The following is a 23,448-nucleotide window of genomic DNA, read 5'->3' as shown; positions in this document are numbered from 1 at the left end:
GGGAAACGTGCAAGGTTTCCGATTTAGACAGGCTACGTTCAAGATGCCAATCAATCATTGAAATCAATAGGCGGACAGTAGGACTTAGGGCGTGCTGGGACAGTGTTCAACATCTCATGTACAGCTTCTTTGTCACCATGACAACCGAGAAGGAAGGTGGGATTGAGAGCCTGCTTGACAGTGAGGGGCCGAGGCTAGCAGGGTGGGGTGGGCACCTTCTGCCCCTCCAGGTCCTTTCTCTGCCCTTGTCCGCTCTGTCTGGGGCTGGGAGGCTAAAGGCCGCGCCCGTGGCTTCTGTCGGGCTTGGCCCCTGGAAAGGGGCACCAGTAGGAGGGGAAGCCTGGGCATTTTCCCTCCCCTTCTTCCTGCAAGGTTGCTGGAGGTCACAGCTCCTGCCGGGGACCCTCTCCAGATTCCAGGACCCATTCTCTCCCCATCCCCTGGGCCCCTAAAGGTGGTACTAAGCCCGCCGCTACACTGTGACTAGATCTGGGCTAATGCTGTATCTCTTGCAGTTTAGCAGCGTCCTGTGCACACCCTTGGATATAATCCTGTTATGAAACATTCTTCAATTTATCTGATTTCAGAGAGCCCTCGTTTCCTGACAGAGCCCTGCCTGATACACTTTGGGGCTAAAAATCTTGTCAGCAGCGGAGCTAGGATTCAGACTCAGTGTGGTTGCAGAGGCTGAGCTGTGGCCACTAAACTCCATCCCTTCCCTCAGACTCTCAGTGGAACAGAAAGAGGTTAGATAGCAGGAAGGACTTACAAGGGGGAATGAGCATGGGATCCGGGGCTCTGTTTATAAAAGAACAAATAAAGATGGTTGAAAATGTAACCAGGGGCGCCTGGGTGGCTCAGTCGTTGAGCGTCTGCCTTCGGCTCAGGTCATGATCCCGGGGTCCTGGGATCGAGCCCCTCATCAGGCTCCCTGCTCCGCGGGAAGCCTGCTTCTCCCTCTCCCACTCCCCCTGCTTGTGTTCCCTCTCTGGCTGTCTTTCTCTCTGTCAAATAAATAAGTAAAATCTTAAAAAAAACAACAACAAAACTTTTCCCCAACTTTGCTACTTTTGACCCTTGACTCAGCTCTATAAATTAGATAGGGTGCACATTTATACTTTGATTCATTAAAAGAACACCGAGGTCACCTAAAATATGGTGGTGTCCTCAATCTGCAGCTTCGGAGCCCGCTCAGAGAGGTCATGCGGCTTGCTGAAGTTCGCCCAGCTGGTCAGGGTGGGGCCAAGGCTTGAACCTGGGGAAGCGTTTAAGGCAGGGGAGTTCCATGTCAGCTGGGTGAGGAGCTGGCAGGACCCAGCCTAGAAGCAGCCCCCCTTCCCAGCTGGTTTCAGCTGCTCTTCCCCCTGCGGGTGAGCTAGCTGGCAGCTGTACCCGACTCCCACTGGACCACCTGGGACAAGCCAGGTGGATAGTAGGTCTGCTAGAAGCTCTCCTCCTAGAGTTCTCACTCCGCCTTACACCCATTATCCAGTAGCTGTGCTCCTTCCTGAAGCGCCTTCCCCCAGCCTCCACACACCATGTCAGCATCCTCCTCCTTCCTCAAAGTGTCATTTCTTTCCCGAGTGCTTTGGGCTTCCCGCCACTCCTCTGCCCATCTCTCATCTGTATCCACATCCTTTAACCCCTGCCCGGCCCCCAGCGCAGTCACCTGGCGGGGAGGCGGGGAGCCACAACCCAGGACGGCCTTGGTGGAGAGTGGGCCGGGGAAGGAAGAGGTGGGTCTGGGGGAAGAATCCACAGGCTCCTCAGAGGGGAGAGGTGCAGGCTTACGGGCCGGGCCGAAGAAGTAGATTCTGGGTGTGGCTGGGTGTGACCTGGGTTGTCATTTACTGTGTGTAATGACATTTTCTGGACCTCCCTCTAGTTCTCCAGGGAAGCACGTGATTTTCATTTTTTTTTTAATTGTGGTAAAATATGCGTAACATAAAATTGGCCATTTTAGCCACTTTTACGTGTACCTTTAACCACTCTGAGCAGCAGTACGTGTATTCATGTTGCCGTGCAACCATCACCACCATTGATTTCTAGAACTTTTTTTTTATAAGATTTTTTATTTATTTGTGAGAGAATGAGAGACAGAGAGCATGAGAGGGAGGAGGGTCAGAGGGAGAAGCAGACTCCCTGCTGAGCAGGGAGCCTGATGTGGGACTCGATCCCAGGACCCCAGGATCATGACCTGAGCCGAAGGCAGTTGCTTAACCAACTGAGCCACCCAGGCGCCCCAATTTCTAGAACTTTTAAAATCTTCTCAAACTGAAACTCTATACCCATTAAATACTCCCCATTCCTGCCTCCCCAGACCCTGGCACCCACCATTCAACTTTGGCCTCTATGAATTTGCCTCCTCTAGGGACCTCATGTCACACAGTATTTGTTCTCTTGTGTCTGCCTGAATTCACTTAACGTCTTGTCTTCAAGGTTCACCCACGTGGTAGCGTGTGTCAGAATTTCCTTCCTAATTTTAGGGCTGAAAAATATCCCAATTTAAGTTTATACAATATTTTGTTTATCCGTTCTTCTGTGGATGGACACTTGGGTTGTTTCCACCTTTTGGCTGTTGTGAATAACGCTACAGTGAACCTCAGCTACAAGTATTTTGTGTGGGCATCTGGTTTTAGTGCTTTGGGGTATGTACCTAGGAGCAGGGTTGCTCGGTCATATGGCGATTCTACGTTTTACATTTGGAGGAATGTTTTCCACGGCAGGCGCGCCATTTTACATTCCCAGCAGCAATGTCAGGAGGTTCCCGTTTCTCCATATCCTCACCAACACTTACTATTTTCAGTTTTTAAACATCTATTTGTTTCTACTGTAGCCATATGAAGAAGTGTAAGGTGGGGCGCCTGGGTGGCTCAGTCGTTAAGCGTCTGCCTTCGGCTCGGGTCATGATCCCACGGTCCTGGGATTGAGCCCCGCATCGGGCTCCCTGCTCCGCAGGAGGCCTGCTTCTCCCTCTTCCACTCCCCCTGCTTGTGTTCCCTCTCTTACTATGTCTCTCTCTGTCAAATAAATAAAATCTTTAAAAAAAAAAAAAGAAAATCTTTTTTTGAAAGATTTTATTTATTTATTTGCGGGGGGCAGGGTGGAGAGTACAAGCAGGGTGAGTGTGAGAGGGAGAAGCAGGCTCCCTGCTGAGCAAGGAGCAGGACGTTGGACTCGATCCCAGGACCTGGGATCATGACCCAAGCTGAAGGCAGACACTCAACCAACTGAGCCACCCAGGTGCCCCTAAAAATAAAAAATCTTAAAAAATATATCCATCATTAAATACAAGGTATGAAGGCTTATCCCTATATTTTCTTCTAAGATTTTCTATGGTTTTAGCTTTTATATTTAGGTTTTAATCTATTTTGAGTTAGTTTTTGAATATGGTGTGAGGTAGGGGTCCAATTCCATTCTTTTGCATGAGGAAAGACACCTGAGTTTACTTAGTGCCATTTGTTGAAGAGACTGTCCTTTCCCCATTTGGTGGACTTGGTACCTTTGTAAAAAACCTATTTGTCACAGATATATGAGTTTATTTCTGGACTCTCAATTCTGTTTCATTGGTCAATATGTCTGTCCTTATGCCAATACCACACTGTTTTGACTATCACAGCCGTGTAGTAAATTTTGAAATTGGGAAGTGTGAGTCTTTTCTTTTTTTTTTTTAAGATTATTTATTTATTTATTCATTAGAGACAGAGAGAGAGAGAGAGAGAGAGGCAGAGGGAGAAGCAGGCTCCCAAGGAGCAGGGAGCCTGATGTGGAACTCGATCCCAGGACCCTGAGATCATGACCTGAGCCGAAGGCAGATGCTTAACCATCTGAGCCACCCAGGTGCCCTTTTTCTTTTTTTTTTTAAGATTTTATTTATTTATTTGTGAGGGAGAGAGCACAAGCAGGGGGAGTAGCAGGCAGAGGGAGAAACAGGCTCCCCGGTGAGCAAGGAGCCAGACATGGGACTCCATCGCAGGACCCTGGGATCATGACCTGAGCCGAAGGCGGATGCTTAACCACCTGAGCCACCCAGGTGTCTCGGGAAGTGTGTCTTTCAATGTTGTTCTTTATCAAGATTATTTTAGTCATCCAGGGTCCCTTGTAATTCCATATGCATTTGCAGATTGGTTTTTCCATAGCTGCAAAAAAATCTGTTGGAATTTTGATAGGGATTGTGTTGAATCTGTAGATTGCTTTGGGTGACATCTTAACAATATTAAGTCTTTCTATTCAGGAACACGGGCTGTTTTCCATTTATTTAGGTCTTCTTTAATTTTTTTCAGCAATGTTTTATGGTTTTCAATGTACAAGTTAGTTGTATTTTATTCTTAGGTATTTCATTATTTTAGATGCTACTGTAAATTTAATTGCTTTCTTCATTTCCTTTTTGAGATTGTTCATTGCAGGTGTGCAGAAGCACAACTAACTTTTGTTTTGTTTTGTTTTGTTTTGTTTTAAAGATTTTATTTATTTATATTTTGACCGAGAGAGAGTGAGAGAGGAAACACAAGTAGGGGGAGAGGGAGAAGCAGGCTTCCCGCCAAACAGGGAGCCCGATGCAGGGCTCGATCCCAGGACCCTGGGATCATGACCTGAGCCCAAGGCAGACGCTCAACCACTGAGCCACCCAGGCGCCCCACAACTGATTTTTGCATATTGTTTTTATACTCTGCACCTTTGCTGAGTTTATTAGCTCCAGTAGCTTTCTTGTGGATGTTCCATATTTAGGATCATGTCATCTCTGAAATACATATATTTTTACTGCTTTTTTAACTTGGCTGTTTTTTATTTCTTTTTCTTGTCTAATAGCTCTGACTACAGCTTCCAGTACAATGTTGAATAGCAGTGGTGAAAGTGAATCCTTGCACAGTGATTTTTGTTCCTATGTATGACCTAGGTTCTTTGGAGTTTCAGGCTACTTTCAGTGGGTGGAGGAACAGGGATTTGGGAGGGTTGGTGGAGAGAGCGCCAACTGAGTCAAGCCCCGGTGCGCTGGTAAGCCGTGTGTAAGAGTGAGGCTTCTAGTCTCTGCTCTCGGTCTTATTTCTTGAGCCTTTAAAGCACTTTGTGTACTTGTCTCAGGGAGTTATTCTCTCTCTTTTTTTTTTTTTTGAAGTTTTAAGATTTTTTATTTATTTGAGAGAGAGAGAATGAGAGAGAGAGAGCACATGAGAGGGGGTAGGGTTAGAGGGAGAAGCAGACTCCCCGCCGAGCAGGGAGCCCGATGCGGGACTCGATCCCGGGACTCCAGGATCATGACCTGAGCCGAAGGCAGTCGCTTAACCAGCTGAGCCACCCAGGCGCCCCTCAGGGAGTTATTCTCCTGGAACAGACGAGGAAAGACAGTTAACGGAGGGTCAGGGAAATTAAATGGTCTGCCTACGTTTGAGAACCCATAAATGGCAAAGCCGGTCCTGCTGGAATTTTATACGCCACCCAACTGCCCAGGGAGGTACCGATAATTAACGTGTGTAGTAAAGGCGGCAGCTGGAGCCAGAGTAGGAGCCGTCCTCCCGCCTCCGTCGTCAGCCCAGGCTCGGCCCTGGGCGCAGCCCTTCCATTGGTTGTCCGGCACAGGGCCCCATGCTCACACGAGGGGAGGCAGCCAATCAGCGCGGCTCACCTCCGCCCAGCCGACTCGCGCTAGATCGCGTCGTCCTGTCCCTCCCGCGGCACGCCGGGAATTGTAGTCCGATGAGGCCTTTCTGTCTGGAGGGAAGGGAGCTCGGGAACTACCGGACCCAGAGGGCCGCGCGCCGAGCGGAGCGGCTTTCAGGAGTTCCCGGCTAAGACTGGACCTAGAGCCGGGATCCAGGAGCAGGTGAGAGAGGTCTCCGGCTGGGACTGGGGCCGCGATGGGAGCCTCAGCCTCACTTCCGTGGTAGTACTGCGGGGCCCAGCAGCGCCCCCCCGCCCCGCACTGGGGCCCGGTGTGCCCGAGCGGCGGGTCTTCCGGCTGTGTGAGCCCGCAGCCTCCCCGGCCGCCCCGTGTGGCTCCGAGGCTGGCGGTGCGGTCCCCGCGCTGCCTGTGAGGCTCGGCCCGCGCAGTCCCCGAGCCCGGGACGCCGTGTCCGTGGTGCCCCGGGTTCCGGCGCACTTCTCCTCCTCTTGGGATAGCCCCGAGCCCGCACAGCCCTTTCCCCGCCTCCCAGGGCAGACCTGGGTTCTAGATATGGCGCCGTCCCTGCCCACGATCTTCCTACCGCTTGGAGCCGCAGTTGGCCCTCCGTAAAGCAGGGCGCTTTGGGTCCTGCCAGGCCCTGGTCCTCAGCTACTTCAGTCAGGACTTTCCCAGCTGTGCTCCAGGACTTGGGGGAAGAAGCCAAGAGAGTAGTGATTCCAGAGGCTCCCTGCAGGAGCTGACGGTAGAGGGGATGAAGTTGGGTGGCCCTGAGTTATTGTAAGTGCGCACGGTGTTAGGTGCGACCCGTTGACTTCAGTCAGCCAGCCGTACTTTGTGTTCTTTGCATTTCCTTCTTTCTGGAAATGCCCTCAGGCTCAGCTCAGAAGAGACCGGTGCATTCTGGGCCCAGAGGTAAAAGGGTGGTGGGGGTGACCTGGGGAGCCGCCACCGTGCATCTGCCTTTGGTGCTTGCCCCTGCAGGGAGTGCTCGGTGCCCCCTCCCTATGCCACCCCCGTGATGCCCCTGTCCCGCTGGCTGAGATCTGTGGGGGTCTTCTTGCTGCCGGCCCCCTGCTGGGCGCCCCGGGAGAGGTGGCTGGGTCCCCTACAGCGGCCCTCCCTGGTGCACGGGTGCCCAGTCCTGGGGGCCTGGCACAGTGCCCGCTGCTGGTGCCAAGCGTGGACAGAGGAGCCTCGGTGAGTGTGGTGGGGGTGAGGGGCCTTGGGGAGGGGAGCAGCTGCTCAGGTTTCTGACTTGGCTTTCCTCTCCTCAGAGCACTTTACTCCTCCCTCAGAATGAATGGAGACCAGAAATTGGACCCTTATGCCCAAGCAAAGCAGGATTTCATCCAGCATTTCTCCCAGATTGTCAAGGTGCTGACCGAGGATGGCGTGGGCCACCCGGAGACGGGAGACGCCATTGCCCGGCTCAAGGAGGTGAAGGATTGGTGACTTCAGAGACTGAATCTGAAGTTCATTCTCTATATGTGTGGGATCCAGCTGTGGCGTTTGGGGGACCTTTGACACTGGGGTGGGAGGAGGGGCAGGCTTTTACCTGAGTGACTCTGGGTCTCCTCTGGAGGGAGCAGGGCCTGAGCAGGGATAATTACTCAGCCCATCAGTCCTGCCTCATGGTTCAGGCAAGCCACATGGACTGCTTTCTATGCCCCTGGGGGTGAAGGCCTAAAACCTGCTAAGTCTTTGATTTTGTTGAGAAAGGGAATTAGGTCTCCAGAAGTCCTTAAGAGCTACTTTGTCAGGGAGCTGGGAGGAAGCAGCCTGAGGAGCTTCAGGGGAAGCTGGGCATCATCAGAAACTCTCCTCCAGAGGCACCTGGGTGGATCAGTCGGTTAAGCTTCCGACTCTTGGTTTCGGCTCAGGTCGTGAACTCTTGGGTCATGAGATCAAGCCCCGTGATGGGCTCTGCTTAAGACTTTGTCTCCCTCTCCCTCTGCCCCTCCCCACTAAAATAAATAAATAAATCAAAAAAAGAAAAAAGAAAAAGAAAAGAAATCTCTGCTCCAGGGCAGGAAATTTGGCTGGGATATTTGAGTTGCTTAATTTTTTTTTTATTATTTTGGGGTATCTAGTAATTCTTTTTATAAATACTGTCTCATTTGTCTGAGGAGAACCAAGGAAAAGGTTTGCCTATACGGGGGTGGAGATTAAAAGGGAGGTTTTCCCAGTGCATTCGAGCTGGTGGACAGCAGGGCGGCAGAAGGCAAAAGGAGAGCTCCCAGCAGGAAGAGATACCACCGGGTCCCCTCCTGAGCTCTCTTCTGGCCAACTTTGGGGACCTTGTCTTTCATGCAGTGAGCAAGGCTTTTCATTTGCAGATGGTTTGCACTGTGGGTAGGAGGAGGTAGCTGGGAAGTCTAGGAGAGGTGGGGATGAGGCTGGAACCTGGGAGGGAGAGACCTGAACGTGCCAGCCATTCCCATGGCATGTACAAAGTTTTCCCTGGGTTCAAGCCTATTCTGGGCTTGGGAGCAGATTTTAATGTGCAGTATGGAGGCTTTAAATTTACTGAGGATTGAGGCGCCTGGCTGGCTCAGTCAGTAGAGTGTGCGACTCTCGATCTCAGGGTCATGAGTTCAAGCCCCATGTTGGGCATGGAGCCTACTTAAAAGAAAAAAATGTACTGAGGAAGACCATGCAGAGAGAGCCTAGGGGTGGGGGGACTCTTCCAGTGGTGCTCCAGGATTTGGGGGAAGAAGCCAAGAGTCGCAATTCCAGAGGTTCCAGGAGGAGGAGTGGGGCCTGAGGAGGTTAAAATCCAGTCCGGGTTGGAAGTGGGAGAGGGCAGGGAAAAATCTTTAGAGTAGGTGCTCTGCGGAACCTGGTGCCTTTCCCGTCTTCCCTTGCCCCCAGGTCTTGGAGTACAATGCGATTGGAGGCAAGTACCAGCGGGGTTTGACTGTGCTGATAGCATTTCAGGAGCTGGTAGAGCCAAGGAAGCAGGATGCCGATAGTCTCCGGCGGGCCCTGACTGTGGGCTGGTGTGTGGAACTGGTAAGACGGACAAGGGAAAGGCAGGAGAAGCAGAGGTTTTCCTAGGGTGGGGGTGTCCTGGGGGGAAGGGGAGGGATGAGCTTGAAACGAATTTTTCCCTGTGTTTCTGTGCATTAGTAGTCAAGTTTAGACAGTGATTTACTCTAAGGGTTAACAAATGTAGGGAACCTCTTTGCCAGTAGGTATGTATGTAGTCTATAAACTAAGCTGTGGACCAGGGCCTTGGGACTGGGCATAAAGGAGTCAGTTCTTTCCTCTGAGCAGAGGGTAACTATCAGAGTGACATAGTTCTTCCAGAGGATTGTTCTAAAGCAGAGATTGAAAACTTGCAGCCCACCGATAGTTTTTGAAAATGAAGTGCCCTAGGGGTGCCTGGGTGGCTCAGTCGTTAAGCGGCTGCCTTCGGCTCAGGTCATGATCCCAGGGTCCTGGGATCGAGCCCCGCATCGGGCTCCCTGCTCCACGGGAAGCCTGCTTCTCCCTGTCCCACTCCCCCTGCTTGTGTTCCCTCTCTCGCTGTGTCTCTCTCTGTCAAATAAATAAATAAATAAAATCTTAAAAAAAAAAAAAAAGAAAATGAAGTGCCCTAAATTTAAGAAAGAAGAGGTGTCACATAAAAACCCAGGTTTCTAGCATCACTTGGGAAATTGCTAGATCTGCGCCCAGGGTCCCACGCAGCATCAACTGGCTGATGTTGAATTGTAGCCCCTTCCGCAGGATGGGGCACGGGCGCTCCTGTGTGGCTCTGTCTCTCTTCTTTGCTCCAGTCCCCATGTGTCCTTGTCTCCCATACCCAGCTCATTTGCCCCTTAAAGGGGTATGGTTTCCTGGCCTAGCCTAAAAGCTTCATTAGTGACAAGGAGACTGGATTCTAGGAGGGGAGCCAGGCCCCGAGGACGGTGGCAGTGAGCTCAGAAGGGAAGGCACTTAGGACCTGGCCTGTGGAAAGGGGCAGCTGCCTCAAGGGAGGGTGTGACGTGCTCGGGGTCAGCCACGCTGCCTTCTCGGCCCGGGCAGTGCAGGTGGAAGTGTCTGGCCTGTGGGTGTTGGAAATTCCAGTCTGGAGCTTGTAAGTGAGACGGGGCTGGGGAAGAGGGATTTGCCTCCAAGGAGGTAAAGGGACAGTGGCATCACTGGGGGACAGGGCCCTGGGGGACCGAGGAGCCCATATGCACAGACGCCAGGCAGGGCAGGGAGGCCAGGAGGATCCCGGCAGAGCAGAGGATCAGAGCTACGGGGCCAGGCCGGGTCACCTGGTCGAGTGAAGTGTCCTGACTTCTAGCCGCCCCGTAGGCTCACCGGGGAGTGCTCGGGGATTTTTAAACACGGCAGCAATGCTGACATTTCCCTAAGATGCCTTTTGAGCTGTGTCCGCCATTGTTTTCACTTGGGTGACTTTGGTTACAGTTTCTGCTTTTGTCTTTCTCCTCCTGCCTCTTGTCCTTCAACCTCTTATCTGTTTCAGCGTTTACCTCCTAGGAACAAGGCCATTCGCCTGCGTGAGCACAGTGCCATTGTCCCGTCTGTCTTGGCTCACTTGGGCTGCTACAACAAAATAGCACACAGCGCGTAGCTTATAAAGAACAGAAATTTATTTCGTAGACTTCTGGAAGCTGGAAGTCGAAGATCGAGGTCCCAGCATGGCTGGGGGGGGGGGGGGGGGGGGTCTCTTCTGGCTCAGCAGCACCTTCCTGCACAGCCCCTGGTGGTGCAAGGGGCCAGGCAGCTCCAGAGCGTCCGTCAGGAGGGCCCTGGAGGCCCCACCTCCTCATACCATCGTCTTTGATGGTTAGGATTTCAACATTTGGGGGGACACATTCAGACCATAGCACCAGTAATATTACCTAATGTATATTACAGATTTAAATATTCCTAATTCTCCCCAAAATGTCTGTTCTAAGTTGGCTTTGTTTTGTTTTGTTTTTTAAAGATTTTATTTATTTGACAGAGAGACAGCACAAGCACAGGGGGAGTGGCAGGCAGAGGGGGAGGGAGAAGTAGGCTTCCCGCTGAGCAGGGAGCCCGATGCGGGGCTCGATCCCAGGACCCTGGGACCATGACCTGAGCTGAAGGCAGACGCTTAACCGACTGAGCCACCCAGGCGCCCTTGTTTTGTTTTTAAACATCTAGGATCCAATCAAGAATAATGTACCGTATTTGGTGGTTCTTCAATCTTTAATCTTTAGAATAGTCCCTCTATCGTAATTGACTAATACTGTGGATAGATTTCTCATTTAATTGATCTGGGGTGAGACTCTGACACTGGTATTCTTTTTTTTTAAGTTCCCCTAATAAATAGAAAGTGCATTTGGGTTAAGAACCACTGCTGTGGGGCAGAGGAGATTGAGGGACACCAGGAATGATGCTCTTCGGAGACCGTCTTGGTTGAGTGGTGCAGGTTGAAACCGGGTGGGAGAGACAGTGGACCACTGGCTTAGTGGAACCAGGTGAACACTCTAATAATAAAACACATGCCTCCGGTGTGGAAAGCCCAGACCCTGACCCAGCGTGTGGTCAGAGGTAAAGATGCAGATGGGTGCCTCCTTCCCCAAGGATTCACTGGGAACAAGAGCAGTGACCGCCGCAGTCCCTTCCGCACTGTGCACGCCAGAGCCGATGGGCAGCGTCGGGTGCTCCAAGCAAGGCAGACCCGCTAGCCCATACACACAGATCAGGACGGAGTGAAGATTTAAAACCACGTCCTGAAAAGCTGTTTTTAAAGGCTCGGAAGGTGTAGCCTGAATGCAGGAAGTCTCACGGGGTACATGACAGCATCTCACATTCATTAAACAGGCATTTAGGACACACCCGCTCTGGGGCTAGTGCTGTGCTCGGCTCTGGGAATGCCAGGGGGCAAATGTCCTGGCAGTCTGCTGGGAAAACCGGCCCATTCGGGGACTCTGAGGTGGGCTAGCACCTAGAAGAGAGGCCCGTGGCTGACGCTGGTGTGGTTGCGTGTTTAAGACCCGTGGCTGAGCGGGACCGAGTCAGACTGCAGTTCTGTCCTATTAGCGCTGCACCCCTAAACGAGCTCCGAGGTGGGGCTCTGTCCTGGGCACGGCGTGTGTGAGCGGAGCGCCTCAGGGCGACACAGGAACAGCCTCCTTTTATTGCAGAAGTCCCGGAAAGTCACACTGCAGGGAAAAGTCTCAAGTATTCACTGAGGTTCTTGGCAGGAGAAGAGTAGCAGACGCAATGCTTCATCGCCTCCCTGACACCAGGACTGTCTAGGGCTGCTTGTGAGGGGACAGACGTCTGAGATCTGGCGGAGTCTTTCATGTTACCGTTGGGAAGCCTGAACCAGCGAGGTCACACAGTTTCCCAAAGTCCCACAGCACAGAACAGAAGCCCTCGCGCTCGCTGGCCTGACTTCCGTCCTCGCTCGGTGATGAGCAACAGTAGCAGCTCTGTTGCTGGTTGAAGGAGCTCTAGTAAGGGGCCCCAAGGGTCTGATCCCACTGTGCCTTCTCCTCCTAGCTGCAGGCTTTCTTGCTGGTGTCCGACGACATCATGGACTCGTCCCTCACCCGACGGGGGCAGATCTGCTGGTATCAGAAGGTATGGCGGGCGGGAAGGTAGCGGTGGGCACGGGACAGGCCCAGGGAGCTGGCGCACAGAGCATACGTACCGAGGTGTTCAGAGTGGCCGAGACCGAGGCCTTGTTTTTCTCCGCGCCCCCGCCAGCCAGGCATAGGTTTGGATGCCGTCAATGACGCTTTGCTTCTGGAAGCGTGCATCTACCGCCTGCTGAAGCTCTGCTGTCGGGAGCAGCCCTATTACCTGAGCCTGATTGAGCTTTTCCTGCAGGTGCGCCGCGGGCCATCGGCCCAGGGGATAGCTAGGTTCGCCTGGAAGGGGCAGAGTGGGCCAAGGTGCTGGGCAGGGCGGCGGCAGAGGGGGCTTCCCCGTGTCCTCGAGGCGGGAAGGAGGGCTGAGAAAGCGCTGTGTCTGCGTGCATGCGGGCCCTCCACCTCTCACTGCCTTTCTCTCTGCCCGTGCTGTGGGCTGTGGGGCCCTGGATTCCAGGGTTTCCTGGCCCCAGAGAAGGCCCAGCTGATGGGCCATCTTCCTCCTCCTCAGAGTTCCTATCAGACCGAGATCGGACAGACCCTGGACCTCATCACAGCCCCCCAGGGCAATGTGGATCTTGGCAGATTCACTGAAAAGAGGTGAGGGACGGGGGAACTGTCTGGCCAGTGAGGGAGGGCTCTGCTGGGCACTGCCCTTCTGAGGACCTTACCTTCTCCCCCTACTCAGGTACAAATCTATTGTCAAGTACAAGACTGCTTTCTACTCGTTCTATCTTCCTGTGGCGGCTGCCATGTACATGGTGAGTGAGTCTCCTGCCCCTTGTTGCCCACCGATGGGGCTTTTGGACACAGGGCACAAAGCAGACAACTTTGGACAGTCTGCTGCCCCCACTGTGGCCTGTGACCCTGGGCAAGTTACTTAAGGTCTGAGGGTGTCTTCTCAGCTGTACAATGGTGCAGTTCCCTCCTTCGGATTTTTGTGAAGGGATATGCGAGTGGCCAGCCCGTCCTCCATCTGGGTCTGGATGGGAGGTGGGGAGGAAGTTCACGCTGAGAGGAAGAAGACCAGGTCCAAAGGCAGGCGGTGGGATTTCCTGCCCGCCCTGACCTCGCTTCTCCAAGTTCCCCTTTGATCGGGAAGAAGCTGGAGGAGGCAGAAGGCGCTGGAAGAGTGAGTCAGGGGCTGGGCACGTGCCAGCCTCCAGAGCTGACTTCGTCCCTGCTGGCTCACACCGGAGGGCCTCGCCGAAGGAGGTGGGCTGGAGGTCGGACCACCGAGATGTCCTGGAGCCCGGAAGCCAGGGATGTCTGAACAGAGAGGGGAGAGGATTTGGGGGCTGCGTCAGGGCGCCCTGGGAGATGCAGCAAGGAAAGTGAAGGTGCCCGTGGTGTTTGGCTTACAGATCCCCTTTTCACTGTAGGCGGGCATCGATGGGGAGAAGGAGCATGCCAATGCCAAGAAGATCCTGCTGGAGATGGGGGAGTTCTTTCAGATTCAGGTAGGAAGGCACGGGCAGGGAGCAGGCCACAACTGCCCTAGGGCCCTGCCCTGGGGTCTCTTCATTTGTCCTCCTCTGCCCCCTGCCCAGGACGATTACCTCGACCTCTTTGGGGACCCCAGTGTGACAGGCAAGATTGGCACAGACATCCAGGACAACAAATGCAGCTGGCTGGTGGTTCAGTGTCTGCAGCGGGCCTCTCCGGAACAGCGTCAGCTCCTTCAGGTGCCCGCGAGGCCGCGGATCGCCGAGCTCCCAGGAAAGGGCCAGAGCAAGGACGTCAGCCGGGTGGGGACGTTTGGCAGCATCAGCAGACATTGTCTGCCACATGCCACAGGGATCTCCAGTGGGTGGAGGCCAGGAAAGCCGCCCGACATCCTCCGATGCACAGCTTCCCACAGAGAGCTAGCCGGCCCGGGCGGCGGTGGGGGCAGGCCGAGGAAACTGAGGCCCGAGCCGGTTTCGGAGCGAGTGCGGCGGGGAGGGGGGAGTTGCAGATCGCGGGCACTCCAGGACCCTCGCCGCTGGAGGCCGGAGTGTACGGATGTCGGGCGTGCTGGGCGGGGCTGAGCCGACTGCCCTGCCTCCCACCCCCTGCAGGAGAATTACGGGCAGAAGGAGGCGGAGAAGGTGGCCCGGGTGAAGGCGCTGTACGAGGAGCTGGACCTGCCCGCCGTGTTCACGCAGTATGAGGAGGACAGCTACCGCCACCTGATGGGCCTCATCGAGCAGTGCGCCTCGCCCCTGCCCCCCGCCATCTTCCTGGCGCTGGCGCACAAGATCTACAAGAGGAAAAAGTGACCTGGAGACTGCGTGGGCGGGGAGGGGGGCCTCTCAATAAATTGTCGAAGCTTCGTGTGGTCCTGTGCCTGCTTGTGCTAGCCGGGGGCGCAGCGCCGTCCGCAACGGGCAGGGTAGGGGGCGGCCGCGGAAGCCGGGACCTGGGGCTTGCCTTCAGGACCCCTCGGCACCGAAAGCTGCGGGCCGGCCTGGGTGGTGACACGCACGACGTCAAGCGGTGGGGGCTGGGCCTGGGCCCCGCCCCGCCCATGCGTGAAGGGGCGCGGCTGCGCAGCGCCGGCGGGTTGTCCTAGCGCCCCCCTTCCAGTCGGCGCGCTCCGGCGGGGACCTTGGGAGTCGTGGACGAGCCCAGCTGCGGCGCTTGCAGGAGGACCCTGGTGAGGGGGGCTCGGCCGTGGGTGTGGATAGACGCTTCGGGGCCCGCCAGGTGGGGCGGGAGAGGGGAGCAGCAAAATTGCACGGAGGAGGAGTGGGGTGGCGCCTGGGTGACGGAGACAAGCGCGGAGAGAACGGGCAAGCGCAGGGTCCGGGCCGGGGTCGGCTGGCCCACCTGCTCCGCGGACCTGACTCGCTGACGGATGCTCGGTCTTTGCCCCCACGCCCGCCCCTCTCCTGCATTGAGCCAGCCAGACGCGTCTCCCCCGCCCCACCCCGTTTCGGAGCATCTGGGCGGGGCCTCCCTCGGCCCCTTCCTCTGGGAGCGAAGGGCAGGCGAGGGAAGTGGGGAGGGGGGGCGGTGCAGGGCCAGACTGCAGCAGAGAGGATCCGGGGCTCCATTCTAGGCCCCATCCTTTTTCAAGCCCCCGCACCTCCACGGAGATCCAGAGCGCAGCCGCATTCTCTGACCCTCCCCGCCCCAGTCCCGGGGGGCTCCTTTGGCTCCACCTGCAAACACTGCAGTGGAAATTAAGGGTCAGTCGATGGACATTTGCGTCTCATTTAAATATCGTCCAAAGCGGCCGGCGCCTTTCATGCGTGCTGCAGCTGTCCGTCACCTCGGTGTCCTTCTGGCGGCCCGCGTCCTCTCTGGCTGGGTATCACTCTCCCTGTCTTCCAGGTCTGCAGCTGCGGTTGCCAGGTAGGCGGGCGTGAGAGGCCCGATCCTGCTGATTCTCGAGGCCGCCCCGTCGTCGCCTGCACAATGCTGTCCCCTCAGAGGGCTTTACTCTGCAACCTCAACCACATCCACCTCCAGCATGTCTCCCTGGGCCTGCACTTGTCCCGCCGCCCTGAGCTCCGGGAGGGGCCCTTGAGCACATCCCCTCCCCCCGGGGACACCGGGGGCAAGGAGAGCCGGGGGCCCTGCAGCGGGGCCCTGGTGGACGCCAATTCCAACAGCCCAGCTGTGCCCTGCCGATGCTGCCAGGAGCACGGGCCAGGCTTAGGAAACCGGCAGGACCTAGCACAGGAGGAAGAGGGGGCCGCCTCTCCCTCGGACCCGGGCTGCTCCTCTTCTCTCAGCTCCTGCTCCGATCTTAGTCCCGATGAGTCCCCCATCTCGGTGTACTCGCGGGGCCTCCCTGGCGACGAGGATGTCCACCCTCAGCCCAGCATCATCCCCCTGGAGCAGGGATCCCCACTGGCTTCCGCAGGCCCTGGCGCCTGCTCTCCGGACAGCTTCTGTTGCTCGCCCGATTCCTGCTCCGGAGCATCCTCCCCACCGGGCCCTGGCCTGGACTCCAACTGCAACGCCCTGACCACCTGCCGGGACCCCGCTTCCCCAGGGCTAGAAGAAGAGGACGACGGTGGGGAGCAGGACCTCCCTGCCTCCGAGCTCCCAGAGGCGGATGATGGGAAAGCCGACGCTGGGAAAACCGAGCCCAGTTGGAAAATCAACCCCATTTGGAAAATCGACAGGGAGACAACTGACGCGGGCTGGAAAACCACGGAGAACAATAACTCCGGCTGCACAATCAGTGGGAATACCAACTCTAGCTGGAAAACGGAACCTGGAAAACTCGACTCCAGTTGGAAAAGCAGCACAGGAATAACTGATTGCAGCTCGAAAACAGATGCGGGGAAAGCTGATGCGGGGTGGCGGAGTGACGTCAGCGAGGAGCCGGCGTCCCACCGGACAATCACGTCCTTCCACGAGCTGGCCCAGAAGCGCAAGCGGGGCCCGGGGCTGCCCCTGGTGCCGCAGGTCAAGAAAGACCGCAGCGACTGGCTCATCGTCTTCTCGCCCGACAGCGAGCTGCCCCCCAGCGGCTCGCTGGGCGGCTCCCCGGCACCGCCCCGGGAAGTCACCACCTTCAAGGAGCTCCGCTCCCGGAGCCGGGCCCCGCCCCCGCCGGTGCCGCCCCGGGACCCTCCGGCCGGCTGGGCCTTGGTGCCGCCCCGGCCCCCGCCCCCGCCCGTGCCGCCGCGGAGAAGGAAGAACCGGCCGGGGCTGCAGCCCATCGCAGAGCGGCCGCCCGAGGAGGGCAGGGCGGGCAGCCCCGCGGCGGGCCAGGAGGCCGCCGCCGCCCGGGAGCCCGAGGAGTCGGGCGCGCAGGCCGGCCGTGCGGGTAAGCGGCCGCGGGGAACCGCGGGGGGGAGGAGGGCGGGGAGGGGCCGAGCTGCGGCCTCGCCCCCCCACCCCGCCCCCTGCCCGCCCCGTCCCCTCCGTCTGTGCCGCCCGCCCCCCCGCCGCCAGCGAGCGCTCCGGGAGGGGGCCCTGGGGGGCCGCCGGGCGACGGCACTAACTCTCTGCTCCCTCTTTCTCCGCCCGCCCCGCCTGGCTGCCGCCCCGCCCCCGCCGCCCCGCCCTCGCCCCCGCTGCAGCCGGCCTCCCCCCGCCGCCCCCGCCCCCCGCCCCGCGGTCCGCGGCCGCCGCGCGCCCCCTGCTGGAGGGCGCGGGCGCGGCGGGGACCCCGCTCCCGGCGCGTCCGGCCGGCCCGCCCCGCACGGGGCTGCGGCAGCTGGGCGCGCCGAGGCCCCCGCAGAAGCAGCTGCTGCCCGTCCGCCTGTCCCCGGTGGGCGCCCACTCGCCCCCGGCTCGGGGGGCCCTGCCCTGCCTGGCCAGCCCCGAGCTGGCACTGCTGCTGTCCCCGCTCTTTCCCAGAAGCAGCACCTTCCCCGCCGCGGTCCCCCCGCCCCGCCAGGTGCCCGCCCCCCCGCTGCCACCGCCGCCGCGCCCGCCGAAGGCCCCCCGCCGGACCAGGAGCCCGCCGCCTCCGCCCAGGCTACGTAAGACGGCCCCGGGCTAGCCCGCGGGGGTCGCCCCGCCCCCCGCGCCGGACCTCCGCCCCCAGCGTCCTCGGGGAGGCGGCGCGGCCCCACCCGCCGGCGGGGGGCATCTGGCCCCGCCACCCGCCGCGGGGCTGGGCCCTGGGCCTCGAGGCCCGGGCGTGGGGGGCGCGGGCTGAGGGGGTGCCAGCAAGTGCACGGTCCGGGGCCTGCGCGGTGCCGGGGCGTGGGGGGCGCTGGGGGCCTGGCCCCCGCCTCGCTCGGGAGGGTGGGGGAGAAGCGGGCGCCGGACTCGGGTGGGCCCACGCCCGCGCCTCCCAGCCTCCCGACCCCGGGGTCGCCTCTCCCTCCGTGTCGCCTCCCACTCCCGCCGGTCTGTCTGTCTGTCCGTCCATTGGTCCCGGCCCCCCACGTGCTCCCGGGGCTGCCCTCCCTCCACGGGCCCAGCGGGCGGGGCAGACGGGGCGGAGGTCGCCGCACGGCCCGAGAGGGGGAGGGGACGGCGAGTGCGGGCGCCCCACGCAGGCCGGGGCCCTGTCCCTGCTCGCTTCCGGCCCGTGGCGCTGCGGGCCCTAGGGCGACCTGTGCGCCAGCCCGGCGTCCTCGGGTCACCCTCGTAAGCGTTTCCGCGTCCTTCCTTCACCCCAGCCCGGAGTTCCTGGTCGTTCGCCGGCGCCCCCGGGGCCCAGCGACGGTGGATGGCAGAGGCCCAGAGCGGGACTGGCCAGCTGCAGGAGCAGAAGAAAGGTAGGGCGCCCGGACTCCTGACCCCGACTTCCACCAGGTCAGCTGCTGCTGGTTGGGCCCTCGCTCCGGGGCGGCCTGCAGGAGCCTGGGTGCCCTGGGTGCCCCGGGGCCCTGGGGTGTGCGCGGGCACGGGCGCCGCACAGACGCGCGCTCCGTGCCCGCCCCTCGCAGGGCTCCTGATAGCCGTGAGCGCCTCCGTGGATAAGATCATCTCGCACTTCGGGGCCGCCCGGAACCTGGTTCAGAAGGTGAGGGTGCCGCTGGGGAGGCCCTGGGGCCGCACGAACGGTGGGCGGGGAGGCGGCCGCAGGCGCCTGGGACATGTCCGTTGTGTCGCCCCCAGGCCCAGTTGGGGGATAGCCGGCTGAGCCCAGATGTGGGGCACCTGGTGCTGACCACCCTCTGTCCGGCCCTGCACGCCCTGGTGGCCGACGGGCTGAAGCCCTTCCGGAAGGATCTCATCACTGGGCAGCGCAGGACCAGCCCCTGGAGCGTGGTGGAGGCCTCGGTGAAGCCAGGTGCGGCGCGGGCGGGGGCGCGGGCGGGGGCGCGGGCGGGCCTGGGCCGGGCTCAGAGCGCGCTGTCCGCAGGTGCCAGCAGCCGCGCGCTGGGGACCCTGTACGGCCAGGTCAGCCGCCTGGCCCCGCTGAGCAGCAGCCGCAGCCGCTTTCACGCCTTCATCCTGGGCCTCCTCAAGTGAGTGGCCGCTCCCCTGGCGCCCCTCCCACGGCCTGGGGCCCGCGCGGGTGTCACGGGCGGGAGGAGCCCGGTGCTGGTGGCCTTGTCCCCCTGGAAGCTCGTCCCCCATCCTGGCCCTCCCGAGCCCGCGCTGTCCTTTCTCCCCTAGCACGAAGCAGTTGGAGCTGTGGTTTTCCAGCCTCCAGGAGGATGCAGGTCAGACGCTGGAGGGCACGGGGGGCTGCCAGCCTAGGAGGGAGGGAGGGGGCGCGCTGTCTCTGCTGCTGGTCCCAGCGAAGCCAGAGTGACCTCGATCCCCGTGTCCCCTTGTGTTACTCTGTGCCGCACACGTTTAGCGTGTCCCATTGCCCCACAGCAGGAAAGACCCAGATCCTCCCCGAAACCTCTAGAGTCTGCTTGTCCTCCTCTTCCTTCTTCCCCTGCCTCCCCAGCTCTCCTGCCCCAGGGCCTCCTGCCTCCTCCTGCCGTCTTCCCCTTGCCCCCTCGGGAACGCTCCTCATCCTTGGGGCCTCGTTGGGTGAGGCTCCGGGCTAGCGCACCCCCACACCGTGGTGCCGCCGGGCCCCCCGACTTCCTGTCAGTCAGTGCTTCGTCCCCCAGCTGCCAGCAGAGCCAGAGGCTGGGCGGGGGCGGGGGGCGCTGACGGCAGCCTGCTCGTCCCCAGGCCTGCTGTCCCTCCTATACCTGCCCACGGGGTTCCTGTCCTTGGCTCGGGGTGGCTGCCCGGCCCTGTCCGCGGAGCTGTTGCTCCTGCTGCAGCCGCTGTCGGTCCTCACCTTCCACCTGGACCTGCTCTTTGAGCACCACCACCTGCCCCTGGGACCGCCCCCCGCCGCTTCGGCCCCGGGCTCGCCCCCCGCCCTGCGGCAGACGGTGCACGCCGTGCTGCACTGGGGGGGGCGGCTGGCCCAGAGCCTTCGGGGGGCTTCCGGGGAGACCCCTCCGGGCCCTTCGGCTCCCGCCGGCGCCCCCACACCAGGCAGCTGGTGGGAGCAGCTGACCCAGGCCTCCCGGGTCTACGCCTCCGGGGGCGCCGAGGGCTTCCCTCTTCCCCGGTGGAGGTCGTGGGGTCCTGGGACGGCGGCTGGAGGCCCACGGGAGAGGCCCGTGCCCGCAGAGGACGCCGCACCGGGCCGAGGCGTGTGGCTGGGGAGGCTGTTTGGAGTGCCCGGGGGCCTCACGGAAACTGACGGAGGAACCGGCAAGTCTAGGTACGGGGGTAGCCGGTCCCCTCCTCAGCGCCCCAGTCACCCCCGCTTGGCCTCGCAGGGATCGCTTAGGCCTGAGGTCCGCGGCCTTGCTTGTTCTTTTGCTGCGGGAGCGAGCGTGACTTGCCCCCTTCGGCTTCTTGGTTCTCAAAGCCAGAAATACTTCCTATCCGGCCCTTGACAAAAAGAAAAACGGTGCTGATTCCTGTCCCTGGGTGTGACCTTCCCTACGCCCCTCTTGGTGTTCGGTGTCGCCACCTCCCTAATCACCCTGAAGGGCCCTCAGCAGTGACCCACTCCTGACCTCTTTGGAATCAGGCCCTGCAGCCTCTTCCTGCCTCCAAAGTCCTGGGTCCTTGGGTCCTTCCCTGGAGGTCGGGTGACCTCTGTGACCCCGTGTTCTCCCCAGGAGACCGTCCAGCTGGCTGCCCCCGACAGTGAGTGTGTTGGCTCTGGTGAAACGGGGGGCACCTACCGAGCCTCTCTCGCCTCCTGAGGAGCTTGAGGCCTCCGTCGCCGGCGTGGTGCAGACCCACAGGTGGGGGGCGCATTTCGAGTTTACGGGGGGCAGGGGTGGGTAGCGGCGTGAAAGGCGGGGAGCTGTGAGGTCAGATAGCGCTCGTCCTGTCGTTGGCGTGAAGCGCTCGTCTCTGGGCCTGTGTTGTTCCCTGTACGAGGCGGTGAGCCCGCTCCGTTAGGGCCCGGAGGGAGCGGGAAGCCTCGGGCCGTGTCTGCGGGGTCCCCCGGAGCGGCCTGCTCAGGTTTGATACCAGGGGCCGCGTCTGCTTCGGAGTCTGGCTTCAGTTGGCTGCTCTCGGTCCACTGAATTAGGTTTCTTGACTTTTCCTTCCTTTGACGGTGTTTTTCAAGTACTGTGTGCCCAGTATGATACTGCGGGACGGAACAGGAGGGCAAACGCCCGGAGCCCGTGCCCTCCGGGAGCTTGTGGCCCAGAGAAGGTTCCAGCGAGCAGATGCGCAGTTACCGTAGTGTGTGGTGGTTACTCTGGGCAGGGAGGCCAGGTCTGGGGGTTCAGGGAAGGCCTGGTGATGGGGCGGGTGGGGCATCGAGGCCCGGGTGTGGCAGGTGAGGAACTGTGCCCTGCTCGGGTCTGGGGGGAGGATGTTGGTGGTGGTGACGGACTGCTGGAGGCCTCAGCAGGTCAGTTAAGGCACCGGACTTCAGGGTGGAGGGCCTGGGAGCCCGCGAAGGGTCTTCTGCCCGGGGATGAAATGCTGGCCTGTGTTTTAGAAGGATCTCTGATCTCAGGGTGGAGAAGGGGCCTGGGGCAGGCAGGCCAGGAGGGATGGGGCGGGGAGAGGGGACCAGACCCCGTGGTGTGGTCCAGAGAGTGAGGATGCCGCCCTAGGAGGGCGGCAGCAGTGGACGTGAAGAGGAGGGTGGACGGAGTGGTGGGGATGCGGGGGGCAAACGAGTTTTGGGGGCGATGCAGGGTCTGCCAGCAGCTCCTGGGGGGAAGGTGGTGTGTTTGCCCCCGAGGAGGCCCAGAGGAGGCCTGGCTGGGAGGGTTCAGATAAGTCGCTTAGTTTGCATGGGTCGGATTTGAAGGCCCAGAGGACGTGGGTGGGGTGAGATAAGCGGCGGCGGCCAGCTTTGGAGCTCGGCAGGGCCCCAGTAGAACCCACACATTGACGGATAGGCCCCGCGCCTCTGCCGGAGCCCGGTCAGCACTGGCCCCACGTGGTGGGGAAGGCGCGCCGGGGACAGCGGGGTGCCCACCTCGCTCATCCCGGCCCATCCCTCTGGCTCCCTGCAGGGCCGTCCGCGCGCTCTGTGACCACACCGCGGCGGGACCCGACCAGCTCAGCTTCAGGCGCGGGGAGGTGCTGCGAGTGGTCGCCACCGTGGACGAGGACTGGCTCCGCTGTGGGCGGGATGGCGCGGAGGGGCTGGTGCCCGTGGGCTACACCTCTCTGGTCCTCTAGGCCGAGCCCCTGTCCCGTCCGTTCTCCCTCCTGCGCCCTGGGAATGGAACGGCCCCGGGGCCACGGACCTGTGCACACCGATGGCCGCAGAAGTGTCTGCCCCGCCGCAAAATGACTCTTCCCCTTCCCCACGGCCATGTCTGCGAATGGGAAGCCAACTTTCCTTTTTCCCTCTTGTGCCATCTGTAAGGTGAAATCTGCTCTTCTTCGAAATGTGAAAAGGAGTTTCCCTCCGTTTCTCTCCTCTTCCCCCCCTGCACAAGGAAACGTCTCCCTTCCCATCTGCACAGTGGAAACCGCTCCCCTCTGCCTCCTTCCTCTGTGAGTGGACTGGGCCAGTGCTGCGTGCGCCTCGGATCCCGAGACTGGAAGGGCCTCGAGTGTCCTTCCTGCGTATGGACCCCCCGACCCACGCGCCACCCACGTTGCCTGTATTTATTATGTACTCAAGCTGTGCTGGGTGCTCAAGTCCGGACCCCCCTGGTGGGTGGGTCTGTGGTGTTGGTCTGCCCGCCCCCTCCTTTGTCCCAATAAAGCGTGGGAGCAGAATGTGTGTGTGTCACTGCGTGTCAGGACAGAGGCTGCGGGGAGGGGAGAGGCCCCCTTCCTACCCCTGCGTCCTTGCCGCTCCCTGGTGGCTGCATCTCAGGAGCACCTCCCTGTTGAGGCGGGGTTGCCTTGTTTGGCAAGATGGGTAGGGTACGAGCCCGAGGAAATGGGGGGACGTGGGGAGGCCCCGGCCTTGCGCCTGTGCTCCGAGGTGCTGGGAGGGATGAAGGGGTTACAGAAGTGACACTTTAATGTCACCACTCTGCAGTGACGCAGTTTCAGAAAGCCTCTGGCACTTGGTTCAGAGCTGATGAGGCTCAGTGGCGGAGCTCCGAGGACAGGCTGGGCAGTGACGGCCTGCAGGGGAGCCCCCAGGAGGTGAGAAGACAGGAGAGTCAGGGGGAACAGAACCGGAGCTGAACACGGGAAAGGACCCTGGAACTTCTCCTCCACCTTCGGGCACTTGGGTCAAGGTGACAACAGGCTGGCAACAGGAGAGGGGAGGGGAGCCGTGCTCAGCAGCAGCCTTGCACACTTCTGCCATTTCCTGACTTAATGCTCCCCATTCTCGGCCCGTTCTTGTTACTCCTCCACTCCTTCGTTAGTTTTGCTATTTGTTTGCCGTCTCGCTGTTAGACTGGACATCTCGGGTCCGCTCAGGGATGA

General features: G+C 59.8%; 2 protein-coding genes across 5 annotated transcripts; both read left to right on the top strand.

Moving 5' to 3' along the window:
- The first annotated feature begins 5,675 nt into the window (after positions 1 to 5,675).
- On the top strand, positions 5,676 to 14,518 carry FDPS (farnesyl diphosphate synthase). Of its 3 annotated transcripts, XM_032398318.1 has the most exons (11): positions 5,704 to 5,821; positions 6,605 to 6,820; positions 6,898 to 7,060; positions 8,495 to 8,635; positions 12,113 to 12,193; positions 12,320 to 12,442; positions 12,716 to 12,804; positions 12,893 to 12,965; positions 13,587 to 13,664; positions 13,755 to 13,889; positions 14,265 to 14,518. In XM_032398318.1, the coding sequence occupies exons 2-11, from the start codon at positions 6,642 to 6,644 to the stop codon at positions 14,463 to 14,465; spliced, it is 1,263 nt and encodes a 420-aa protein (XP_032254209.1). In that variant the 5' UTR covers positions 5,704 to 5,821; positions 6,605 to 6,641; the 3' UTR covers positions 14,466 to 14,518. The 3 variants fall into 3 exon arrangements, with proteins under 3 accessions (XP_032254207.1, XP_032254209.1, XP_032254208.1); XM_032398316.1 differs by lacking the exon at positions 6,605 to 6,820 and having other exon boundaries at positions 5,676 to 5,821; XM_032398317.1 differs by lacking the exon at positions 6,605 to 6,820 and having other exon boundaries at positions 5,749 to 5,821; positions 6,919 to 7,060.
- Positions 14,519 to 14,604: 86 nt separating this feature from the next.
- RUSC1 (RUN and SH3 domain containing 1) lies at positions 14,605 to 22,856 on the top strand. Of its 2 annotated transcripts, XM_032398315.1 has the most exons (11): positions 14,605 to 14,842; positions 15,523 to 16,966; positions 17,229 to 17,633; positions 18,282 to 18,380; positions 18,552 to 18,628; positions 18,724 to 18,898; positions 18,971 to 19,076; positions 19,228 to 19,274; positions 19,744 to 20,290; positions 20,697 to 20,825; positions 22,065 to 22,856. In XM_032398315.1, the coding sequence occupies exons 2-11, from the start codon at positions 15,607 to 15,609 to the stop codon at positions 22,231 to 22,233; spliced, it is 3,114 nt and encodes a 1,037-aa protein (XP_032254206.1). In that variant the 5' UTR covers positions 14,605 to 14,842; positions 15,523 to 15,606; the 3' UTR covers positions 22,234 to 22,856. The 2 variants fall into 2 exon arrangements, with proteins under 2 accessions (XP_032254206.1, XP_032254205.1); XM_032398314.1 differs by lacking the exon at positions 17,229 to 17,633 and having other exon boundaries at positions 14,680 to 14,842; positions 15,523 to 16,972; positions 22,065 to 22,850.
- Positions 22,857 to 23,448: the final 592 nt, after the last annotated feature.

The sequence above is a fragment of the Phoca vitulina genome, unplaced genomic scaffold (assembly GCF_004348235.1).
Source record: "Phoca vitulina isolate PV1807 unplaced genomic scaffold, GSC_HSeal_1.0 scaffold115, whole genome shotgun sequence".
NCBI lineage: Eukaryota > Metazoa > Chordata > Mammalia > Carnivora > Phocidae > Phoca > Phoca vitulina.
The sequence above is the reverse complement of the archived record's forward strand: the minus strand, read 5'-3'. Positions and strand labels throughout refer to the sequence as shown.

Excerpts from the sequence above, each read along its gene's own strand:
- RUSC1 (XM_032398315.1), top strand. The coding sequence starts at position 15,607 with ATGCTGTCCCCTCAGAGGGCTTTACTCTGCAACCTCAACCACATCCAC. Across the intron at positions 18,381-18,551 it reads GCTGCAGGAGCAGAAGAAAG|GGCTCCTGATAGCCGTGAGC; the intron begins GTAGGGCGCCCG and ends CGCCCCTCGCAG. Across the intron at positions 20,826-22,064 it reads GGCGTGGTGCAGACCCACAG|GGCCGTCCGCGCGCTCTGTG; the intron begins GTGGGGGGCGCA and ends GGCTCCCTGCAG.
- FDPS (XM_032398318.1), top strand. The coding sequence starts at position 6,642 with ATGCCCCTGTCCCGCTGGCTGAGATCTGTGGGGGTCTTCTTGCTGCCG. Across the intron at positions 12,443-12,715 it reads TGATTGAGCTTTTCCTGCAG|AGTTCCTATCAGACCGAGAT; the intron begins GTGCGCCGCGGG and ends CCTCCTCCTCAG. Across the intron at positions 12,805-12,892 it reads GGCAGATTCACTGAAAAGAG|GTACAAATCTATTGTCAAGT; the intron begins GTGAGGGACGGG and ends CCCCCTACTCAG.